Raw genomic sequence first — 22032 nt, 5'->3', positions numbered from 1 at the left:
CATTTGTGAAAAGCAATTAATTGTAAAAACTCCTACAAGGAGAATAGGTTGGTTAATGTTCTGATTTAAATATCTATATTTATATATCTCTTATCGTTATTGAAATATCTTTCTGTTAGAAATACTATACTATCGATGTTCTCAAAGCAAGTCAGTTGACTGGACTGTTGACTCCATATTTATTTTGGATGTTATACAGTGATTGTGCAAAATGACATACACAACTTTTGAGGTAAAGAACTTCTATAAAATTTTCTTTATTAAATCCAATTAACCACTATTTAATTCAAGCTGTTCAAATTTAGTAATATCATATGGTTTATGCCTAAAGGACACAAAACTGCTTTAAGGTTAAGTCTTGAATAGACTTCAGTTTAAACTTGAATTATTTAATTAGACCTTATTTTGGCTCTTAATCGTTTAAAAAATTAGATCATTCATGGATTCAATTATAAAAACAGTGGGTTGTTACATCCATCGCCCTCATCATGATAAAGAAGTTCTGGTTCCTGGAAGACCAAGTATTTTGGAGGTATTTCTAATATAGTTTGTTCATTAAAAATTTTACTTTATTCAAATTTACAACTATTAAAATGGTATAGTAAAGTTTCACTGACTCGTGATAAAACTACCCATTGTTTACGCTTCAATAGCGGTTTCATGCTAGGTCTCTAGGCCATTTTTTTTTTTTTTTTTTTAACATCTATGATAATCATAGAGAGTTAACGTGTAAGATGGGTTAGGAACCAATAGAGTTTATTGTGGAAGGATTAATATCTGATGTGGGCAGAATCAGCATGGAACATTAAGGTCATTATGGATGATTTTATTTTTGATAGAGTAAGAAACATTGAGGTTTTTTAAGGAATTTGGATTGTAAGAGGATATAGAGAGAGTTTGATGGTTTAGTGGAGCCCTAAAGCTCACTTCCTTTAGTTCAAATAGCCCTCGTTAAATACATGTTAATGGTTGTTTTGTTATCAATTAGAAACTTGGACTCAGTTTCCTCTCTTGTCTTGAATGAGGATTCTGTATTAGTTGTTTTTCCCAAATGGATAAGTAGACTATTATCAAATGATACTGTAGTATTGAAAGTTACAGGTTTATGACAAACTGTAATAGTGATTTTGTGGGATCCGTTGAATTTTATTTAATCCTTTAGTTTTGACAACATTCTATTAAGTTTGTGATATGTGACTGGAGAGTTTAGGATTTAATTAATGGATTATTATTCAGTAGAAGCACACTTGTGTCATCATACCTGGGTGAGGACAGTATTAGGATGGGTTGGGATGTCAGCTTTTTATTAACTATGTTGTGGATGGGACCATAAATAACACTTTGAAGAACACCAACAGAATGAGAAAAGTTAAATTAATACATTCTCATGTGATTTACTTTGAATAATCTGTCAGTGAGATTAGAACAAATGACAAGAAAGTAGGTAAAGGATATGAAATTACAGAGTTTGAAGTAGTCCTGGGCTCTAGATTCTATCAAAAGCCTATTCTGTGTCAAAAAAGATTTCTTTACAGTACTTTTTTGGGTTTCTATGTAGGGAAGATAAGAGTGTTGTATAGTGGAGCAGGTTGTTAGCAATCCAAATTGGAGATCTGGGATTAATTTTAAGTTATTAAAATTTAGGATAGGATGGGTTTCTCCAAGATATAATTATCCCTATAAGGGCTAGGATGATAGAGAATGGGTATCCTGAAGGTTTTTTTGGATTTGAGTATCATTTGGACCCTGGATGATTTCTAAGGTCCAGCAAAATATGTGGAGCAGAGCTCAGCATTTTACAAGGTTACACACTTAAATATAGAAAGTATATTCTTAAATAAACTCGATCAATAACATCTTTTTTCAAGAGTTTTGAGAACTTCAAAATGAAACTTGATCGATTTTAGTTTTAGTGAATGAAATTTTATTGGATACTAAAATTGATTTTGTTATATCTTCCAGTTTTTCCACAGCATATTTATCTCTGTAATACAAATATTTTTCAATTTTTTATTATATGTCTAATCTGGTGATTTTCTTTAAGCAAATGGATGTTGATGAAAAGAAGGGAGAAGGTTTTCGTTCTTATTACATCACTAAAATTGAGGAACTTCAATTAATAGTTGCAGAAAAGAGTCAAAATCTTAGAAGACTTCAAGCTCAAAGGAATGAACTGAACGCTAAAGGTTAGATTTGTTCACCTTAACAAATAGTCTATATTTTCATTGAAAATATTACAATAAATATTAATTTTTAGTTAGGATGTTAAGAGAAGAATTACAACTACTTCAAGAACAAGGTTCTTATGTTGGTGAAGTTGTGAAACCAATGGACAAAAAGAAGGTGCTAGTTAAAGTGCACCCAGAAGGGAAATTTGTTGTTGATATCGATAAAAATATTGATATAAATGATGTGACTCCTAACTCACGAGTGGCTTTGCGGAATGAGAGTTATACATTGCATAAAATCCTCCCTAATAAGGTAAATAATTGTTTTAGGCGAATACTTTTAGTTATCTAGATTTATCCGATATAACCAGAGACTCTATTTTCACAAAACAAAATAATTTAAAACATATACCTAATCTGTGACAAATAGGCAGTGCAATAGAATTAAAATATATCTTTTAATACCAGAAATGTTAGGATTATTTTCCAAAATTGTTCCAAACCAGTTTGATAAAAATTCATAAAATCTTAGTTCAGTTAATCTTAACCTTTCAGATCTCCTGGTTGAAAGTGAGTATTGAATAGCTGGAAATGGTTTTAATACGTTCACTATATTAATATAATAGGGTGATGGAAGAAGAGTGAAACCCACCAGTTATATGTTTATTTTCAGCTTCTAGCATGTAACTTTTCAATGACAAACCCTATTATAATCTTTATTATGTAATTAATTAAAGAACATTAATTCATGTGTAGAAATGACTGTCTAATAGTTTTAATTCTGCCCAGAAATACAGGCAGAAGCAATGGTGCAGAAATAATTTTTATCAACTTTGCCTAGTAATTTAATGTAGGGACTTAAAATGTCTGTAACTGACAAGAAAGTTCCTATAAAGTTAAATTTTTATTTATAAACTCACAAAAAACCTTAGTAGTTGACCCAACTTGAAATTAATATGATTTACTTTTGAAGGTTTAATGCAACTAAACTGTAATAGCTATCAATAAACGGCTTCCACCGGCCACTGCAGAGTTTGTGTGATCTACAATTTTTATTATATCTCCACGGATATACTTTAGATTAAACTAAATTTTTACATTTAAAACAAAATTTGTTTTTTTTTTTCAACAGATTTTAAATTATTTTTTACATTTAACTATGGAGTGGAGATATGACTAAAGTTCGTGGGACCAAAATTGTAAATCGAAATATAATAAAATAAAAGTTTCAGTGAAGTAGGCTGTTTGAAAGTTATAGTCTAGATATTGAAAAAAATGAAAATTTTGGGCTTTTCCGCTCCACGTAACCCTAGCCTCCAATTTGGAACTTTACCAACTTTAGATACTAATATCTGGCATCAAATGATCATGCTAAAACCATTTCTAACACTTACTACTAATCGAAATCCCAGTCTAATTTGCTCTGTACCTTTTTGTCTTTTTCAAAACCATGGCTGGTGTGTTTGTCCACTCTGGTCCTCATCAACACCTCAATTACATCAAAGTGGATGTTGATTCATAGAGCTGTTGAAAGCTGGTTAATTAAACATGAAAAATCAGCCTCTGGTTTTATTTATTTTGTTTTGTTTTGTACCTTAAAACTTGTTAACTCGTAGGTTGATCCTCTTGTATCATTGATGATGGTTGAGAAAGTACCAGACTCAACATATGAAATGGTTGGAGGTCTTGATAAGCAAATCAAGGAAATCAAAGAAGTAATTGAACTTCCTGTAAAACACCCTGAATTGTTTGATGCATTAGGAATAGCTCAACCCAAAGGAGTATTACTTTACGGGCCTCCTGGAACAGGTAATAGATGTGTCTGTGCGTAATAGTGTTAAATGTTTTGATGGTTACATCCTGACACCATAACATGAATATGATGTATTCTCTGTATTTATGAAAATATATGTGGCGGCAGTAAAAAAATATATTGAAATTACATTTAATTACTGAAATTCCTATTACAGACAGATGTTCTTACTTGTAGAGATGGATCTTTCTCCATTCATTATATACTCAACTGTTGTCCATCTCCACTGGTATGGACCCCTGCTTGGTAAGGCTCTGACCTCAACAGTTAAGGGTCCATTAGGGGTGTTTTTATCTGTGAGAGTGTAACAAGCTGATGTTGACAGTTTTGACCTAATTAAAGGAAATAGCTTTAATAATTCTAATGAATTTTGAAAGTTTTAATAATTGTTTATTATGTGAAAAACTAAAATCACAGAACAGAACTTACTAATAAACAAGATTACAGTGTAGGTTATAACTGAAAGAATTTTTATTGCCATTGAGCCTCCATGTTCACTAAACATCTTATAACTTGTTTATGGTATTATGTTAAAACTTGGATTGTTATAGCTATATTATTTCATTTACCATTAAATTATTTAATGGCGTGCATTGTTTTTATTTCTGATTTTCTTGCTTGTAACTTTTAATGTTTGGCATCAGCATCAGGCTTTCTATATTAATTGTAGTTTGTGGGGTTCTCCCTAATTATGTTTTTTAAACAATAATACTGAGGAAAGATCGTTATACATTAAGGAAGATCGTTTTCCTTAATGTATGCTAAAATTTACCCTTTTAAAATTCAATGGATTTATTCTTAATAAATGCAGTTTCGGAAGAACTTAATAATATTTCAATTTTTAAAAGAAAATGTAGTTTAGTATGATTTTAATGATAAATGTTTGTATAATTTGTATTTTTTATGGAATGATATTTTATTTAAATAAAATTTCTATTTTTACTGTTTTACTTTAATGCTATTAAATAATTTTGTTGACTCTTACACTTGTAATATTGTATGTTTAAGGTAAAACACTTTTGGCGAGGGCAGTTGCCCATCACACCGAGTGCACATTCATTCGTGTATCAGGATCTGAATTGGTACAGAAATTCATTGGAGAAGGATCGAGGATGGTTAGAGAATTATTCGTTATGGCAAGGTAAAGTCAATCTTTTTAAGTTATAAATCAAAACAGCTAGGATATTTATATATTTTAATTTTATAATTCAACCAATACTAGTTATAAGAACTTTATTTTACATGTTGTCTTACAAAGTAGCTTGAAGAAAGTCCCTAACTTTTCCATATTTTAAATAAGTTTTTCCCTGACCAAAAATAGCAAAATTTGCTCAGACCAATATTTTTTGTCTTAATAGCCTTCTCACCTTTAAATAGATTAAGTAAAGTTAACATATCGTTTTATAACAAAATAACCTCTGATATGGTTTTTAATTAGTTATGATTATAATAGTGTTTCAGTTAACTAAAAACTTATTTTGTTTTGTAGAAGCAAAAGAAGTTTATAGTCTTGAAGTGTATCATCAACTAACACTAACATAAGATTTTATATATATATATATGTAGTAATATGTTTTATGTTATGTATCATTTCAATATGTTTAATTGTAGTATTTAACCTAAAAGCTAGCTAACCAATTTTCATCAGTAAAATATGCAGTCACAGAAGATATCGTGCAAAGCCAAGATGGCAGCGCGTGTCCTGCAAAAAGTCCATTGAATCGTGGCCATGTTGAGCAGATTCAAATATTGTAAAAACTTTATTTAACTTCTCATAACAATTGTAGTTACAGTAAATTTAAGAAAATATAGAAGTCAAGAAAAAGTTAAGCTAGAGAAAAAAAAGCTAAAGAATAATATTCAGAAAGTTAATCATTTGCAAAAACCCAAAACTGTTGTGCTCCAATCGATATTTACATGGAACATCGAGATAGGCTTTGGTTTTAGGGGGATTCGTTGCTTAGGCACAGGTGGGGAATGATGTTTCCTGGATGAGGAGGTCCTCATCATCTTGTCTGGCTCAAGGGTGGACACTTTGAAAAAGAGGACATCGAAGAATCGCCCAAGAAGAATAAGGGATTCTTTGTTTTGGATCGCCTGTTGAGAAGACGTCTCCTGAGATGAAATCATTTGTTGAACTTGAGAAGTAGCATTGTGAGAAAGAAGACAAAATATTTTGTTTACATGAATGGAATATGGTCCGGGTGCGGTAAAAAAAAACTCAAATAGTAGATAATTATATAGTATATAATTATCTACTATTTGAGTTTTTTTTTTACCGCACCTGGACCATATTCCATTCATCTATACACACGGTCAATCAATAATCTTCCAGTATTTTGTTTACAGTTATTGAGTGTTTGTTTGTTGAGAACGAAGAAATAGAGTAATTGGTTAGTGTTGCTCAAAATAGAATTGGAAGCACATTTGTAAAGGTAGCTAATAAATAATTTAATTCAGTATCATTAGTAGCTGAATGAAATGTTTTGATTGCCTAGAAACCCGCCTTGAGATTAAGAGTCTAAAATGTTATAAATTTTAAATATAATTCTACTATCTATTTAATATTAAAAATTAAATATATACATATATATTATACCAGAGTAATTTTTGTTTTCAAGAAAAATTTTTATTGTTGTTTTCTCATTTTCCTTTTTTTTTCTTTGATCATCTTTTTTTAACATTGGTTGCCAACAGGATTGTCAGACATGCAGTCCTGAACCTGGAAGCTTTAAATCAAAATGGAGTTGAGAACGCACCTCCCATGGCGGTGAATCCTCACCCCCAGAGATTGCTCCACTACCAGAATTCTCTCTAGCGAAAGCCCATGCCTCAAAACTGGAGTGGATAAAAGTACGCACGGTAACTGCCCAAGACTTGAGGAAGGCCGTTTCTGACCTAAATCAGTGTACAGGGGAAAGGGGAGAACTGAGCCACTTCATAAAAGGAGGTGACCAACTAATAAGCTGAATTTAAGCTAAGTCTATAAAAAATCTACTCGATAGCTAAGATGCAGAGGCACTAAAACAGCGGTCATCTGCAGAGTTAACAGGAGCATCCTCAATCAGATTCAAGGGGGGCGAAGAGACCCCTTGGAGAGTTATCAAGGAGAGATTAAAGAAGGCGTTTGGAGGAGGACATATTCATATTGTAGTGGACACTATGCCACCGAACTCCAGGTGTGCTACAACAGAATTGCTGATAAACTCAGCGAGGTGATGGAAACAATCCAGGTATAGGATCTGATGCAATTCCTATGCATGGTACTAAAGGGTCGATTGGCAAAAAAGCTGGAGCTCATTCGAATAAAATGAGTCAGATGCCTTGTGGACACTGGAAGCTCTGACACCATCGCAAACCGGGAAGTGCTAGAGGTTGAATGGAAGAAAAAGGGTCCTCCAGGTCCAGGCATGCCTATGCCACTTAGTTACCCTGGGTGGGCGCTGTAGCGTGGAAGGAAAAGCAGAGATTGGGTTGTGTAAGTGGGGAGTCAAAGGGGATAGTTTGATAATCCATGTGGTAGAGAAGATGCTCTGAGAATACCAAGTGATTATAAGATGTGACTTGTTGGGAAAGGTAGGCACAAGAATAACAAATACAGTAGATAATTGGAATATTCTTATCGGAGGGAAAAGATTCAGCTGCCAACAGATTGTAGGGGTGCAAGAGTACGAGTAGGGGCAATTAAACAGGTAGAGGATTGGCAGGAAAGAATCTTACTTGAGTATGACAATATTTTCTTCAAGGAAGGCGAGGTCCTTGGAGTAACGGGTAAGACATTATATGAAATTCCCTTGAAGCAGGATAGAGTTACGTATGTGAAGGAAAGAAGATACCCACAGGCACTCCGGAAGCACATTCAAGATGAGTTGGATAACCTGAAGAGACCAGGGATTATAGTAGACCGTACGTCTCACTACAACAGTCTGCTGTGGGCATTTAGGAAGAAAAGCTTACCAGATGAGAATGAAGAAAAATACAGAATGGTTGTGGATTATAGGAAGGTAAATGAGAATACTGTGGATGAAAAATACCCCATACCACGTTTTGAAGATATTCTCAATAGACTGGGTGAGGCAAGAATATTTAATACTTTGGATCTTAAGGTGGGATATCACCAGATCAGGATGCACCCAAGAGACCAGCACAAGACCGCATTTACTTTTGAGACGGGCCATTGCGAGTTCACACGAATGACGTTTGGCTTAAAAAACGCACTTTCCAAAGACTTATGGACAAATTTTTTAGGGGAATAGACGGGTCTGTGTGTCAGATACATGGACTACATGTACGTGAATATGTCCTGGGAGCAGTGTTGTCGCAGGTGGTGAACATCATGTAGCATATGCTAGTAGGTGCCTCATGGAAGCAGAGACCCGTTATAGTGCGCTAGAGAGGAAACTTCTGGGGATTGTTTGGGCGGTAGATCACTTCTGACCCTACGTGTTTCAGAGGCAGTTCCAAGTTCACACGAATCATCACCCATTGCTGTGGGTTGGGAACCTATAGGAGTCATCCGATAGGATCACGTGTTGGAAGGAATTGCTTAGCCATTATAATATGAATATTATTTATAAAACTGGAAAAGAGAATGTGGTGAGGACAGGGTGGAGTTATAGCCAGCTGTTACTGATGGGAGCCATATCAGCTGATCGAGCAGATGAGTTGATTCAAATGTGTATATATTGAGGAGCTAAACCTAATAAAGCTACTCTTGTTTAGTCGGTCACAGAGAGTTCTTATATCTATCTACCTGTTACTTTTTTTTTTATTGTCTCTTCTTGCTGTCATTTAGTTTATCTATGTATGAATTAGTTTAATGCAGCAAATAATTATGGTCTATTATTCAAATGAAGTATTTATTATATCAGTAAATAAACAATATAAAAATATTTTGGAAACTTAATATCAAGCTTTTTTATTTATTTATTTTTTTAAAAGGATTTGGGATAGTAATTCTAAAACATTTAATGTCTTGATTCAGTGTTAAATTAAAAGAAAAATTAGCCCAGTAGTTTTAAGAAAAGCCATGGTTAGTTGCATATAGAAACTAATAATATGTCACCATTTTGAACCAAAATGGCTAATGATAATGTTGATTTCTGTGGATCATTATGGAGTGACCTGTGACTATGTTACCAAAAATCTGAATAAAAAAGAAATTGATTCAGTAGTCTTTTAGAAAAGTACCAAGCAAATAGGCATTTTTTTTTTAATTTGGGGATAAAAAATATATTTTTCTTGATCGATTGCAAAGGTTTAGACCATTTTTATTGTTTTCCCGGTTTATTCTATGACTTTCCCATTGGCCAGACACCCTTTTTTAAAAATATTTATTACTAAGATTTTTAATATATTAGAACCAATAACAGAATCTTTGTATATAATTTTGTAATCGCCTCAAGAAGATTGGTCAGTATAAAAAAGTCGCCCTCGTGCAAAATTAATTTAATATATTCTATTGGTGATAATTAGCATAAATTAAGTCAAATTTAAAAAGTGAAACTGAGTGTGAGTTTAGTAAGCAGATCTGAAGTTAAAGCCCTTGAAATTAAAAGTAAAACAAAGTATTTTTTTATTATTCTATCTTTTAAAAAAAATGATATTCATATAAGTTACTTAAATATGGTGGCAATGATATAACTATTGTAAAAAAATAATTATTGGTTATATACTATTCAAAGTATTTGTTTTTCTTTTAAAATGGATTTAGTACGTGTTTTAGTTAGAAAGTTTATAAATACATCACTGTTAACAATATAAAAAAAAAAACTAAAGATATCCTTTATGAGTGAAAGTTAATTTCTAAAGCATTTAATATTGGGTACAAAAGAAAATATATGTTAACAAGAAAGTTGAGAATAATACACTACGTCTTAATGACAGTACCTTAATCAATTATATAGAGGTAAATGTGGAAACAAAGTTTTTTCAGCAGAACATTTTTCTTTTTACTTGCAATTTACTTAATCTTACCTAATTGTAATCGTAAATAAAGTTGTAATGGACTAAGACTTACCTATGATATGAGAATTACTCAGCTTCTTGGAAGGCTTTTGTTTCATTCCTAATCTCTACCTATTTTAATGATTAAAATAATTAGTAATAATGTGAATCCAATTCATTATATAAATGTATTGTTTATATTTAATACAAAATATAATTTTTGTTCACAGGGAACATGCTCCATCAATCATATTTATGGATGAAATTGATTCAATAGGTTCTTCGCGTATCGAGTCTGGCAGTGGTGGTGATTCTGAAGTCCAGAGAACAATGTTGGAGCTATTAAACCAGCTGGATGGTTTCGAAGCTACTAAAAATATTAAGGTAGTTTATTTTAATTCAAGAATTAACTGCATGAACTTGACGTCATGAATATATTGTAAATCAGTTGAGGCTTGGTATTTCTGTAGTGGTGTATACCCATATCAAGGCAAATATGGTTTTATAAAATATTGAAGTATAGAAAAAGTTGTTTTTTTATAGATGCAGATTTTTTTTACTTCAGAAACTATGTATTATTGAAAGATACTAAATAAATGTTAGTACTGTGAACCTTCCTTTAACAGACCCTTCTTAGTGGCCACTTTTTTTAAGGTCCTGACTAACAAGGTACAAATTAAATACATTTGAACCCAACCCCTCTCTTACTATAATTTGATTACTCAACATCTTTTTATGTATTAATATAATAATCAATTAATTTAACAATAAACCATTGGGTAATAATATGCAGTATTTTTATAATATAAAATGCAAAATCTTTTCATTATTGAACTCATATTTGCTTTGACAAAAATATAGGGATCATCAATATGTTTCACTTAAAAACTTAATATTCTCTTGAAAGTAAAATGATAAAATGTTTATGATGCCTCCTATGTCCGAATAAATCTTAATTAATAAATAAATAAATAAAACCAGTGCATCGCTCTTGAGAAATTATAAGAATTTTTAAATTCAGAAAATCATTATCCGTTTATATTTTAACTATCCTACAAAACGATGGTTGAGTTGACTTGTGCCTTTATTACTTTTTTTTAAGCAGTATAAAAATCTTAGTAAAATACTGTTTATTTTAGTTTCAAACTTGTGAGGCATCACAGCTTAAGTTATGATATATACATAGATCTGTTTTTTAAATACATCAGTATCATAGACAAAATTATTTCCTCAAAGATGTCTGTTTAACAGTATTTCATTACCTTTTATAAAGAATAATTTGTTACTTTTTTTATTGTAGGTCATCATGGCCACAAATAGGATTGATATTTTAGACCCTGCTCTATTACGTCCTGGAAGGATAGATCGTAAGATTGAGTTCCCTCCACCAAATGAGGAGGCTCGTTTAGATATCCTTAGAATTCATTCACGTAAAATGAATCTTACTAGGGGCATCAACTTGCGTAAAATTGCTGAGCTCATGCCTGGAGCTTCAGGTGCAGAAGTGAAGGTGAGCTAATATTATTTCTAAAATATGAAAACAATTTTTTTTTTTATACAAGAACATTTTTAAGGTAATTGTAAGTTAAGTATTTGCCTAAATTAGTCAGTACTTTATTCAATACAACATATTATAGGTATAGGTCTCGATTATAAAGTACTGTTCTTTAACAATAGTTTCCGAAGTAGGTGAATTGGTTAGGATAATGCTACTATTTTTGAAATTCTTAACTTCTGTGAAGGTTCAGAACAGAAAATCTATTTAGTTAAGTGGGTGGAAAAGAATTCCGAGGGCTGACAAAGCAGAAAATAAATTTTTCATTACACCCAGATTTAGGAATACAGTGATGATAACTTAATAAACTGGTGTTAAATTTAACATATTGAAATAAACACACAAAATTAATAAATGAATTTCAGGTTATGTATACCTGTATAATACATTATCCAGTTTACGATTTCTTTTTATTGATACAAATATAGCTAGCTATCTATAGATACAATTGAACCCACATATACATGAGAAGGAACCAACCAATGTTTTGTAAAATTCTGTTTCATGGATTTAATTTATATTCATGTTATTTTTTTTTTTTCACAACATAAATCCAAGACACAGTGTTTCTCTATATCATTATTAGATATAGAAATAGCCTTGAATTTTTCTGTGAAAGAAAAAAAAATATGAAGTTCATAAAATATAATAGAAAAAAATATTGGTTGGGCCTTATTACATAAGTGGGTTCCGGGGACATATATATATGTCACAGATTTTTGGTGAAACAACTTAACAACAAATTTGTTTTTAAAACTACAATTTTCAGTGTGATGTTTTTTAAGATAGGAAGGTAAGGTAAGTGGCGGGCACTGAACTGCATTTTAGGTGAACCCCGAATCAAATCACTCATATTTCCTCACGAAACATCCTATTATATATATTATGTACTACAATAGTCCTATTTAAATTTCTTTTCTATGAACCTCTTCAATGGATCTAAAATGTGTTAATAGTATGGTATTAGAAATTAATTTGTATTTGTTAAAGTTCTAAAATTCTTACTGAGTTATTACTTTTAATGGTATCAGTTAACTTTATATTATTTGGTTTCTTTGTTATATTTTAATATTAGGTACAGCCACTGGTGTTTAAGCAGTGATTCTTAACCCTCACACTTTATATATATATACATAAAATGTATAATTACTCAGTGATTTAACATTTTTCAATAACTAATGTGCCTGAGTTACCTTAAGTCACATCACTTACTTAAATTGTACATACCTATCCTAACTTTTTAAGAAATTATGAACTTATCAGGCCAGATTGTTGGATATTTTTTTCTTAACATTTAATTAAATCCTGAAGGATTTTCCTCTTCTTCAAGTATTAAAAATATAATTTCAGAGAAGCTGTTTTCATGCCCTGCCAAGAACCAATTTTCAGGAGTTAAAACTCTAGTTGTTCTGTTAGGTACATTGAGATCCATATTTAATTTCCATAAATCCTTTTATACATAAATTTAGTTTTTACAAAGGCTGTGTGTATGAGAATCATTTATTGAGCAATTTTCCCCAATATCCTGGAGTATAGCTCCGGTTTTGTATTTATCGGAGTATAGCTCCGGTTTTGTATTTATCAGATTTTTTAGGTACATTGAGATACATATTTAATTTCCATAAGTTTTTTTTAATTTTAGATTTTGCAAAGGCTGGGTTTGTAGACAATTTCTTGAATATATGTATTTTTTAAAAAGAATTTATGAGTTTTAAAAATCTTAAATCAATATTTATTTCAGGGTGTCTGCACTGAAGCAGGAATGTATGCACTGCGAGAGAGGAGAATCCATGTCACCCAAGAAGATTTTGAAATGGCTGTGGCCAAGGTTATGCAGAAGGACTCCGAGAAGAATATGTCTATCAAGAAATTATGGAAATAAATGACTCACTAATTTTTATTATTTTTTTTTTTACTCTTTCTGTTTAAAAAGCTTTAAATATATAGATGTTTGTGAGGTTTTGTTAAAAATAAATATATACTATAATCATAAACGTGTATATACAACTTGTAGTCATCCTTAAGAAATTAAAAATAAATAGGTGAAAATAGAAAGAAAAACTGAGGCAACAAAATCATTACAAACAATTCTTAAAAATAATTTTACATCTTATATTTAAAAAAAAAAAACAAAAAACTAATAAGGAATATTATTACAATGCTAGGAATCAACCCTAGGAGGCTTAGGCATTGAGTAACTCCTAAGTACAATGTGAGTTAAATATCTAGCTCAAAAACAAAAGAAAATAAATACAATAAGGTTGATAGTCATACACATTTCGAATTAGTGTATGCTCACAATGCTTAAGCCCCCTGAAGAGTCAAGAAATCGGCAGACTTATAACATTATTGTTTCCTTAAAATCAAATGAATATAAATATACATATATATTATATATAACAAAATGATAATGTTGATGTTTTTTGTTTTTAAATATTGAGGGCCAACAAGCTGAAGATCGACTGGGTCGATGTGGTCTTTATTCTTTAGCTGGGAAGAGACATCAACTGTTACAGATTATTTAAGTGTAATATAACTCTAAAGCATTATTAAGATAATTAATGTACATGATACGTGGCATGTGGCACTACATAGACAACTACAATTATATGCAAGAGAGAAAAACCTTAAATCGAAGGTAAAAATTAAGAAAATTTTAGAAAACAAAAACGTATGTGAAGCAAAGGTCTAATTATGAACTTAATTGGGTAAAAAATAATTTATACAGTCACTCAAGCGCAATATATTTGAAAGATTTCAAAAACATTCGTATATATAAAATATAATTAAAAGGGAGACATTTTAGGATACGGAATGTAATGTCTATACATATAATTTTTTTCTTTTTTTGTTTTTTTTTTTAATCATTATCCAAATACCAGAAACTCAAGGGACAAAAAGAAAAAAAATTAAAGACAGACTTGGGGTAAACCTTGCGCGCACTTTTCACTCCCGCACAAATTTAATTTTTTTTCCATTCATTATAATTTTTATTTATTAAATATTAATAATAATGACGATGAACATTTGGTACTGTATTTCTTCAATCAGCTGCCTTTTTAAACTGTCGCCAGCGATACATAAACTAAAAAATGTTGAGTTGTGTTGGTGATAAAGATGAGATAAGGGGCAGCTAGAGTGCAGAGAGCACTTAGGACCCCTGAGATGAGAGCGCGTCGGGGAAGGGAGGGGCAGGCTAGCGGTTGGCATTCTTCAGTTGGTTCGACAACCAATCAAGGCCTTCATAAAGACCATCACCTGAGGTCGCACATGTTGCTTGAATGTACCAGTTGCGATTGCGCAATGAGTGTAGGCCGAGCTTGTCTGTTATCTCAGCTGCATTCATAGCATTGGGCAGATCCTGGAGGAAAAAAAAATTAAATATACATAAAGTATTGCTATACTACCACCCTTTTCATATACAATATTTTCATTTAACATATATTAACAGTACTAAGTAAGGTGTTGCAGTTCAAAATATTGAAATAACACTTGAGGATGGACTGAGGGTCTAGGGTCTATTTGATAGAATTAGAAATTTTGAGCTAGTAATGGGCTGGAAGTGTATAAAGGAAAAAAATTCACTTTAAAAACTGAATGAAGTTAGAACAATAATTCCTAAATAAAATGTAATATATATATATATACAAATAATAAATAAAAATCAGACTCCACAACTGATTAGAAATACTGTTTTAATAGAAGATATTACTTTGTTCAAGCCTTATTTTTGATTAAAAATACGATCACAGATAGTTAACAACTACATCACTAGATTTCATACAATATTTTTCCATGCATTGCAATAACAAAAAAAAAAACTAAAAGAGAAGAAATGTAAAAATATACATTATGAGTCTTAAAATTGATTTTCCAAAACAAAAGGATTATTATAATACTCTTGCATACTAATATCTTAGGGGAGAGAGGGGGAGGTTGGACAGAAAATCCCCACCCCTGAGTTGTATTGATTGACAGAGCTGACTCACATCACTTCTTAAGATGTAAAGAATTGTTTTTTATAAAACATTATTGGAAGGAGGGGAAAGGGAAGTAAAAGAGTAGCGACCCTGATAAGCAGTATCAATAGATAAGGGATCTCTTTCGACACACTTTTTTTGTCACAACAGACGAACTCTGACCATATTAAGGAATGTCATACACTTGCATCTATCAATTCACAATATTGATACAAATTGTTAAACACTTTGGGAGATAAGGATGGATTCCGTAACACACTTAAAATCGGTTATTAATAAATTATCCAGATGTGAGGAAAAAGCAAAAAATATATTTCGGTCCACTCCAAATGGTCAAGGAAGCAACCATAAAAAAGGAAGAGCAAGAACAGCCAACAAGAAATTAAAATAAATAAGTAAATCAATTTAGTTGTAAAGGTCCTATTTTAATAAAGATCAAATGGTCAAACCAATAAACTTAAAAATAATGAGATTTTAATATGTCTCGAAAAGGTCACAGTAATCAGATCATTTCAACTGACAACACGTTTTAGGTGGTTTCAGCAATCAACAAATTCTGGAATCAATTTGAACTTCCACCTTCCCCCACCGACATTGATTCATCAGTGAAGTTTTATTCACTGACATTACCAGTGAGTGTTATTTACGACTTGGACACAGGTGATTTGTGACTTTTTAAAAAAGATATTTTACTACTCGTTTTAAAAGGAAATTTCAAGAAATTTATGAACATGACAACCCTTATATTTATCTATACACATGAGATCCCTTATTCTATCAGTTCTGACCTTTATATTTAAAGAGCAACATATGTGGACGACTCAGCAATTGAATCCAGTCGAGCGAAAAAAGTAACAGTTGACTTTTCCTGGACTAAATGAAGTTCCTGAAAATACTTTAAAATTGAGGAGCCAGTAATATTCAGAGGAAGTCTAGCACAACTCTACACTACTGATTCATACTTAATAAGAAATAAGACTGCAGTGCCATATATAATAAAATAATTTTCCAATATGTTCTGTTGATATGAGTTTTATTTTAACATTCATCTACTGTTTCCATTATACAAATTTTTGGAACAAGTTTTCTACAGCACCAAAGTAATATTAAAAAACAAAAACAACAGTAAGTATCCTTAATCATAACAGGTCATGTATTATTCTAATGTAAATTTAACTGTTGTAATATTGCATCAGTGGGAAGAGGGGGTGTGGTGTATTTTATTGGTGAAGTTCATTTAACACTTATAAGTTGTTATTGTCGTAAGGATTATTATTTTATTTTATTTTTTTGTGAAAAAGATGAAAATAATGATTTAGACCAACTACTGGCTTCAAGATGAATGTTTTCACTGTCAAACATTATCAAAGCAAAGTCAACATATATATGTCATATGAATCCCATAAAATTATACCCATGGTGTCAGAACACATATTCTCAAACTGCTCCCATGGTAGATTTACATAGTAATTGCAATGGAGGTAAGTGAAGTTGACCCTGATATTTCAGGAGTTCAACACACGCCAAGGAATAATTTTCATGGTTCATCAGAACTCAGTACAGTGCATAGCCTCCATTACTCTGTCTTGTACTCTAGTCACAAAGTGCAATATTTACAAACTTATTGATCATTGTTTAAGTCCAGTAGCTCTTTCATTAACTTTAGTTCTAATAAGAACAACATAGAGGGCATTTCATATCTTCTCAAGAAAAAAAAAAGTTCTAGAATTATTTTTTCCTTATTTTTCTTCTAATACATCAAATTTCAGAATATCAACTGAAAAGAGAAATTATTTTCATTATCTTTCACAAACAAAAAAAATCGAAGAGATGAGATGATTCTCAGACACTACAACAGTACTTATCAAAACACATCACATTAACTCTACAACAAAAAAACTTACCCAACGGTTTACCTCTACACAGAGTATCCACTATATATGATCTGACAGTTCTATGCTCACTTCTAATGAAACGAAAAAACAGAGAGATGCTTCCCAGACACTATAACAATACTTATTACATTAAATCTTCAACAGAAAACTTGCTTTCAGTTAACCTCAACACAGAATCCACTAACACAATACTTGATCCGACAATTTTATGTCCACTTCTAATGTAACAACAAAATCGAAGAGATGCTTCTCAGACACAACAGTACTTGTCACATTAACTCTTCAACAAAAAACATGCCCTACAGTTAATCTTAAGACAAAGAATCCACAAACACTATACTTGATCTGACAGTTCTATGTTAACTTCAAATGAAACATCCAAATTTAAGACTATATATATATATAATCTACTGACCTTTAATTTATTCATCCAATTCACTGGTTGTCAATACCATTGATTAACAAATATGAATAAAGATATCAATTCTAGAAAACATTTTTCCCATTATCAATTTTTAGATGGAAGCTCAATATTGATTCAACATAAAATGTGACAGTATAATTTAATTGTTTGTAAAAAAAAAAGCATCAGCTAAACAGTAATCAAAGATTATTTGTCAGAAAGCTTTAATTAATGTCAACTAAAAACTGTCTTAAAACAACATTAATATATTTAACAAAGTTATCGCAATCAATTTTTAAAACCAAATAAAACTCTCAATATACTTATTTATATCAATACAGTTGTAAATTAGCTAGTCTTTAAACAAGAAAGACTAAAAATAGCTAACAAGAAGGACTACACATAGCTGTTCGGCTAAATAATGAAACATACAATTGTCCACTGTATAACACAACTTCTTACTTCAAGGAGATTGTTCAAATTATTATAGCATATATATTTCAGAAGAGAACAGAGATGATGGGAAAATAATTAATGCTTTCCTATAACCAATTAAGAATTGAAAATAAGAATATCTTATAAAAAAAAGTACTAGTGGTTACTAGAGCTTAGCTAACCATTAGGTCATTCTAAATTATCAATATGGGTATCAGAGATAAACAGCTGTCATACGGAATTGAGGCACTTGCAGGACACTTATAGAGGAGGCCAGGACTCACATAAAAGGATTGTAGAGCAACATAGAACAAATTGCTGAATTGTTCCACTCAATTTGTATGAATTAGAAAGATTTAATAGTCATACTAATGCATTTGATTTTTCTTCCTGCTCTAAGTAAAGATTAAACCCCTTTTCTTCTAAAAATTGTACTAGGACTAAATAATGTATGAACAATAAACATCACCACTTAAATAAGAATAAGTCTGAAGGACTGAAATACATTTTTTAAAAAGTTACTTAATAACAACCCTAGAACAGAGAATGTAACTAGTGAATAAACATTGTGTGAATTAAAAAATATATTTCCTGCTTTTTGTTTTTCAATGAGTAATAATTATAGACATTATTTAATAAACCAATAATTTGAAAAACTTGAGTACATTATCAACCTGAAAAGACAAGCTGACCTATAAACAATTTGAGAAGATATTACTAATAATTCACCACCACATATCAACAACAAACTTGCAGCATACACTTATCTTACCACTGTCATATAATATGAAAATAGAATTACAAGAAATTAAATATCAAGTAAATGAGTAAGGATACTAAGTAAAACAAAGGAAAACATTGATCATAATAAAAATTTATGTTGCTGAATTAAAATTACTGTGACCAATAGAGACAATGGTTTACTAGATAATGGAATGTAACAAAACCAATGGATAATACAGATATTAATAAATTCCAGGTGACTGAGTCAAGTTAATTAAGTTTAAAGGACATGACAAATATTTTTACAATCACCTAATGCCAGGCTAGTTCCAAAGCAGAAATGCAAATCAGCAAATATCAATTTTGTGGACCAGTTAGTTAACATATACTTATAAATTTAAAAATTGAATCTTTATCAGAAAAACAATGATTTCGTAAACTAATATGATCATAACCGGCATTAATCAAAACAATTTGAAATGGAAGGGAATATGAAAAAATTACACTTTAGGTAATAATTAGTAATTAATAGCCTTGGTAATTATTAAATGTCAGATAAAATAAATTAATCACAAAGGGTTATCACAGTAAAAAAAAAAATTGCAAAAATGCATTAAGACAGTTGAATAAATATGATAGCAAATTAAATATTTTTAGATTGGGAGTGATACAGCAATAAACCAATGTGAAATACAATGCTAATTAACTCTCAATAGGAAACTATTAACAACAATTATAAAACTTAAAACATTTCAACCATTCATGCTACAGTAAATATGGCTCAAAATGATAAAAAGCAAATTAAGGTTAAGTAAATGATGGTAACAAAATTACCAACCCAACATCTAACCCAAACATAAATAAACATAAAATTCATCTATCTGTAGGAGCAAATAAACTAAGGATATTCCATAATTTACAAATATTATAACTCGATAACTAGATGCAAAACAATGATTACTTATAAAGGCAGACCCATGAATATAAAAAACAATCATTACAACTGACCTGCTTGTTTGCAAAAATGAGCAGAACTGCATCTCTTAATTCATCCTCTGCTAGCATTCGCATCAGTTCTTCTCTCGCTTCACCAATACGTTCTCTATCATTACTGTCTACAACAAAAATGAGCCCCTACAAAATATATGGTTAATTAGTCAATGTTTACACTGATCATCAAATGTTAGTTCTTTCAAGGCTAAAATTCACCTGAGTATTTTGAAAATAATGCCGCCACAAGGGTCGAATTTTGTCTTGACCACCAACATCCCATACTGTGAAACTTATATTTTTGTATTCAACAGTTTCAACATTAAATCCTAAAAGCAAGTAAATTTTTATAAAACATATATTGGTAGTATAAAATTTATAAACAGAGCAAAGAAACATCAATATTCATTGATGTACATTGAAGTAAATTAAACTTACCAATAGTTGGGATTGTGGTTACGATTTCTCCTAATTTTAATTTATATAAAATAGTAGTTTTTCCAGCTGCATCAAGACCAACCATCAATATTCTCATTTCTTTTTTGCCAAACAGGCCTTTGAACAAATTTGCAAACATATTCCCCATCCTGGAAGGATTTGTGTGACACTAGAAATTCGAAAAAATACAATAAATTTGCTTTGATCAACAATTTAATAAAATTAAGCAGTATAAAAAAGCTATTGCTATACCCAGAAGTAAATTTATAAGATTTAGATAAATTACGACTTATTGTTGAAATTAAGAAAGATTAATTAATACATTAACTCAACAAAAAGTAAATAGACTTAATTCAACGTCCGTTAAGAATCTCTTGTAACGTTCAGCCAAAGCAGATTACACACTTCAGGAAAATTAACAGAAATATATCAAACAGAAGATGACAAACATGCTATTATCATGGACTCCTCCCTGAGAAAGCCGAAACTGACCATTCACTGCTTTTCTAATAAGTTGATATGAATCCAATATGTTTACTATTATATTTATTATGTGTGTAAAAAGCTTTAAAACTCACCTTTATACAACTGAGATAAACTTATTCAACACTAAATAATGTAATAGATCAACACGTCCCAATATATGTGAAGACTAAGATGGCGGACGGTGTGTAGGGGAAAAGGTTCGTGGTTCTTGCCACGTAAAGAGCTGTTTTAAATGACGCCATTGGATGAATCAGTGGTCACGTGATTAAATGTCAACATGATTATATTTTGCTCTAAATTTTCTCTTTTTCTTCTTAAGTAACCTATTAATATTAGCAGTAATCAGATTTTTTATTCAAAAGTGAAATACCAATCGTGTATGGTTCAGTTTTATTTTATTATATTTCAGTGTAAAAAATATGACTTTCATTTGTATAACAAGGGCCCAATGTTCGTTACTAGGGAATCGACTTTTAAATTCATCGTTTTTTATTTACATTTAAACTTTTCTTTAACGAAAGTCTTTGTAGAAATATACATTTACACATAAAGAGAGAGTTATTTTGCACACTTATTTCTATTAAAATATGGAATTTAATGTGTTGTAGGATCATTTATCTGAACTGTTCTTACAATAAACTAGTACCTTGAATTACAACATGTGCAAAAAATTCTAAGGTAAAAATACATATTAAATCTGAGAAAGTTCAAACTAAATACATAAATAAATTATAAGTTGATTTTTTACTAATTAATATATATTTTTACGTGTCATGTATCTGTTATTAGTATTATTTTGCAGGTAAAATAAGTAAGTCTACAACCGAATATATTTTCATCGATACCGACTTCTTTTAAAATCCGTATTTGTTTAATTTTAGATACAACTTCCATGCATTAAAACTCATAAAGACGAAGCCGGGCGACCAGATATAGTTTATTGAGGACATTTATAAAAAAAAAAAAAAAAAAAAGAGGACAAATACAAAACTCAATATAAACAGTAAATGTAGACTTTTATTAATATAGTTATATATTACTATAAATCAGACAAATATTTTTAAAAATTTGTAAAACTACTAGTCAGTTTAAAAAATATATATAAAACAAGAAGTTAATTTCATGTTTTCTATATTCATATTAAAAATAATACTTGCATTGGTCTATAGGATAAATAAGAGGTAAATTTTCTTATGAATA

The 22032-nt window shown here is 30.6% G+C and overlaps 2 protein-coding genes across 4 annotated transcripts; one reads left to right on the top strand and one right to left on the bottom strand.

Moving 5' to 3' along the window:
* The first annotated feature begins 119 nt into the window (after positions 1 to 119).
* Rpt6 (26S proteasome regulatory subunit Rpt6) lies at positions 120 to 13382 on the top strand. 2 transcript variants are annotated; one of them, XM_014418448.2, is made up of 8 exons: positions 120 to 232; positions 2045 to 2186; positions 2258 to 2481; positions 3785 to 3977; positions 4990 to 5122; positions 10158 to 10311; positions 11228 to 11437; positions 13224 to 13382. In XM_014418448.2, exons 1-8 carry the CDS (start codon positions 212 to 214, stop codon positions 13362 to 13364), a joined length of 1218 nt encoding a protein of 405 aa, XP_014273934.1. In that variant the 5' UTR covers positions 120 to 211; the 3' UTR covers positions 13365 to 13382. The 2 variants fall into 2 exon arrangements, with proteins under 2 accessions (XP_014273934.1, XP_014273933.1); XM_014418447.3 differs by lacking the exon at positions 120 to 232 and adding an exon at positions 332 to 532.
* Positions 13383 to 14391: 1009 nt separating this feature from the next.
* On the bottom strand, positions 14392 to 21066 carry Arf79F (ADP-ribosylation factor 1). Of its 2 annotated transcripts, none has more exons than XM_014418450.3 (5): positions 20925 to 21066; positions 20347 to 20515; positions 20128 to 20237; positions 19927 to 20052; positions 14392 to 14843 (listed from the first exon to the last, which is right to left on the bottom strand). In XM_014418450.3, the coding sequence occupies exons 2-5, from the start codon at positions 20492 to 20494 to the stop codon at positions 14679 to 14681; spliced, it is 549 nt and encodes a 182-aa protein (XP_014273936.1). In that variant the 5' UTR covers positions 20495 to 20515; positions 20925 to 21066; the 3' UTR covers positions 14392 to 14678. The 2 variants fall into 2 exon arrangements, with proteins under 2 accessions (XP_014273936.1, XP_014273937.1); XM_014418451.3 differs by lacking the exon at positions 20925 to 21066 and adding an exon at positions 20599 to 20817 and having other exon boundaries at positions 14449 to 14843.
* Between the last annotated feature and the right edge of the window lie 966 nt (positions 21067 to 22032).

The sequence above is a fragment of the Halyomorpha halys genome, unplaced genomic scaffold (genome assembly GCF_000696795.3).
Source record: "Halyomorpha halys isolate HHAL.00 unplaced genomic scaffold, Hhal_1.1 Scaffold195.1, whole genome shotgun sequence".
Taxonomy (NCBI): domain Eukaryota; kingdom Metazoa; phylum Arthropoda; class Insecta; order Hemiptera; family Pentatomidae; genus Halyomorpha; species Halyomorpha halys.
This window is presented reverse-complemented; position numbering and strand designations above follow the sequence as displayed.

Excerpts from the sequence above, each read along its gene's own strand:
- Rpt6 (XM_014418447.3), top strand. The coding sequence starts at position 440 with ATGGATTCAATTATAAAAACAGTGGGTTGTTACATCCATCGCCCTCAT. Across the intron at positions 533-2,044 it reads GAAGACCAAGTATTTTGGAG|CAAATGGATGTTGATGAAAA; the intron begins GTATTTCTAATA and ends ATTTTCTTTAAG. Across the intron at positions 2,187-2,257 it reads GAATGAACTGAACGCTAAAG|TTAGGATGTTAAGAGAAGAA; the intron begins GTTAGATTTGTT and ends ATTAATTTTTAG.
- Arf79F (XM_014418450.3), bottom strand. The coding sequence starts at position 20,494 with ATGGGGAATATGTTTGCAAATTTGTTCAAAGGCCTGTTTGGCAAAAAA. Across the intron at positions 20,238-20,346 it reads AACCACAATCCCAACTATTG|GATTTAATGTTGAAACTGTT; the intron begins GTAAGTTTAATT and ends ACTTGCTTTTAG. Across the intron at positions 14,844-19,926 it reads TCATTTTTGCAAACAAGCAG|GATCTGCCCAATGCTATGAA; the intron begins GTCAGTTGTAAT and ends TTTTTCCTCCAG.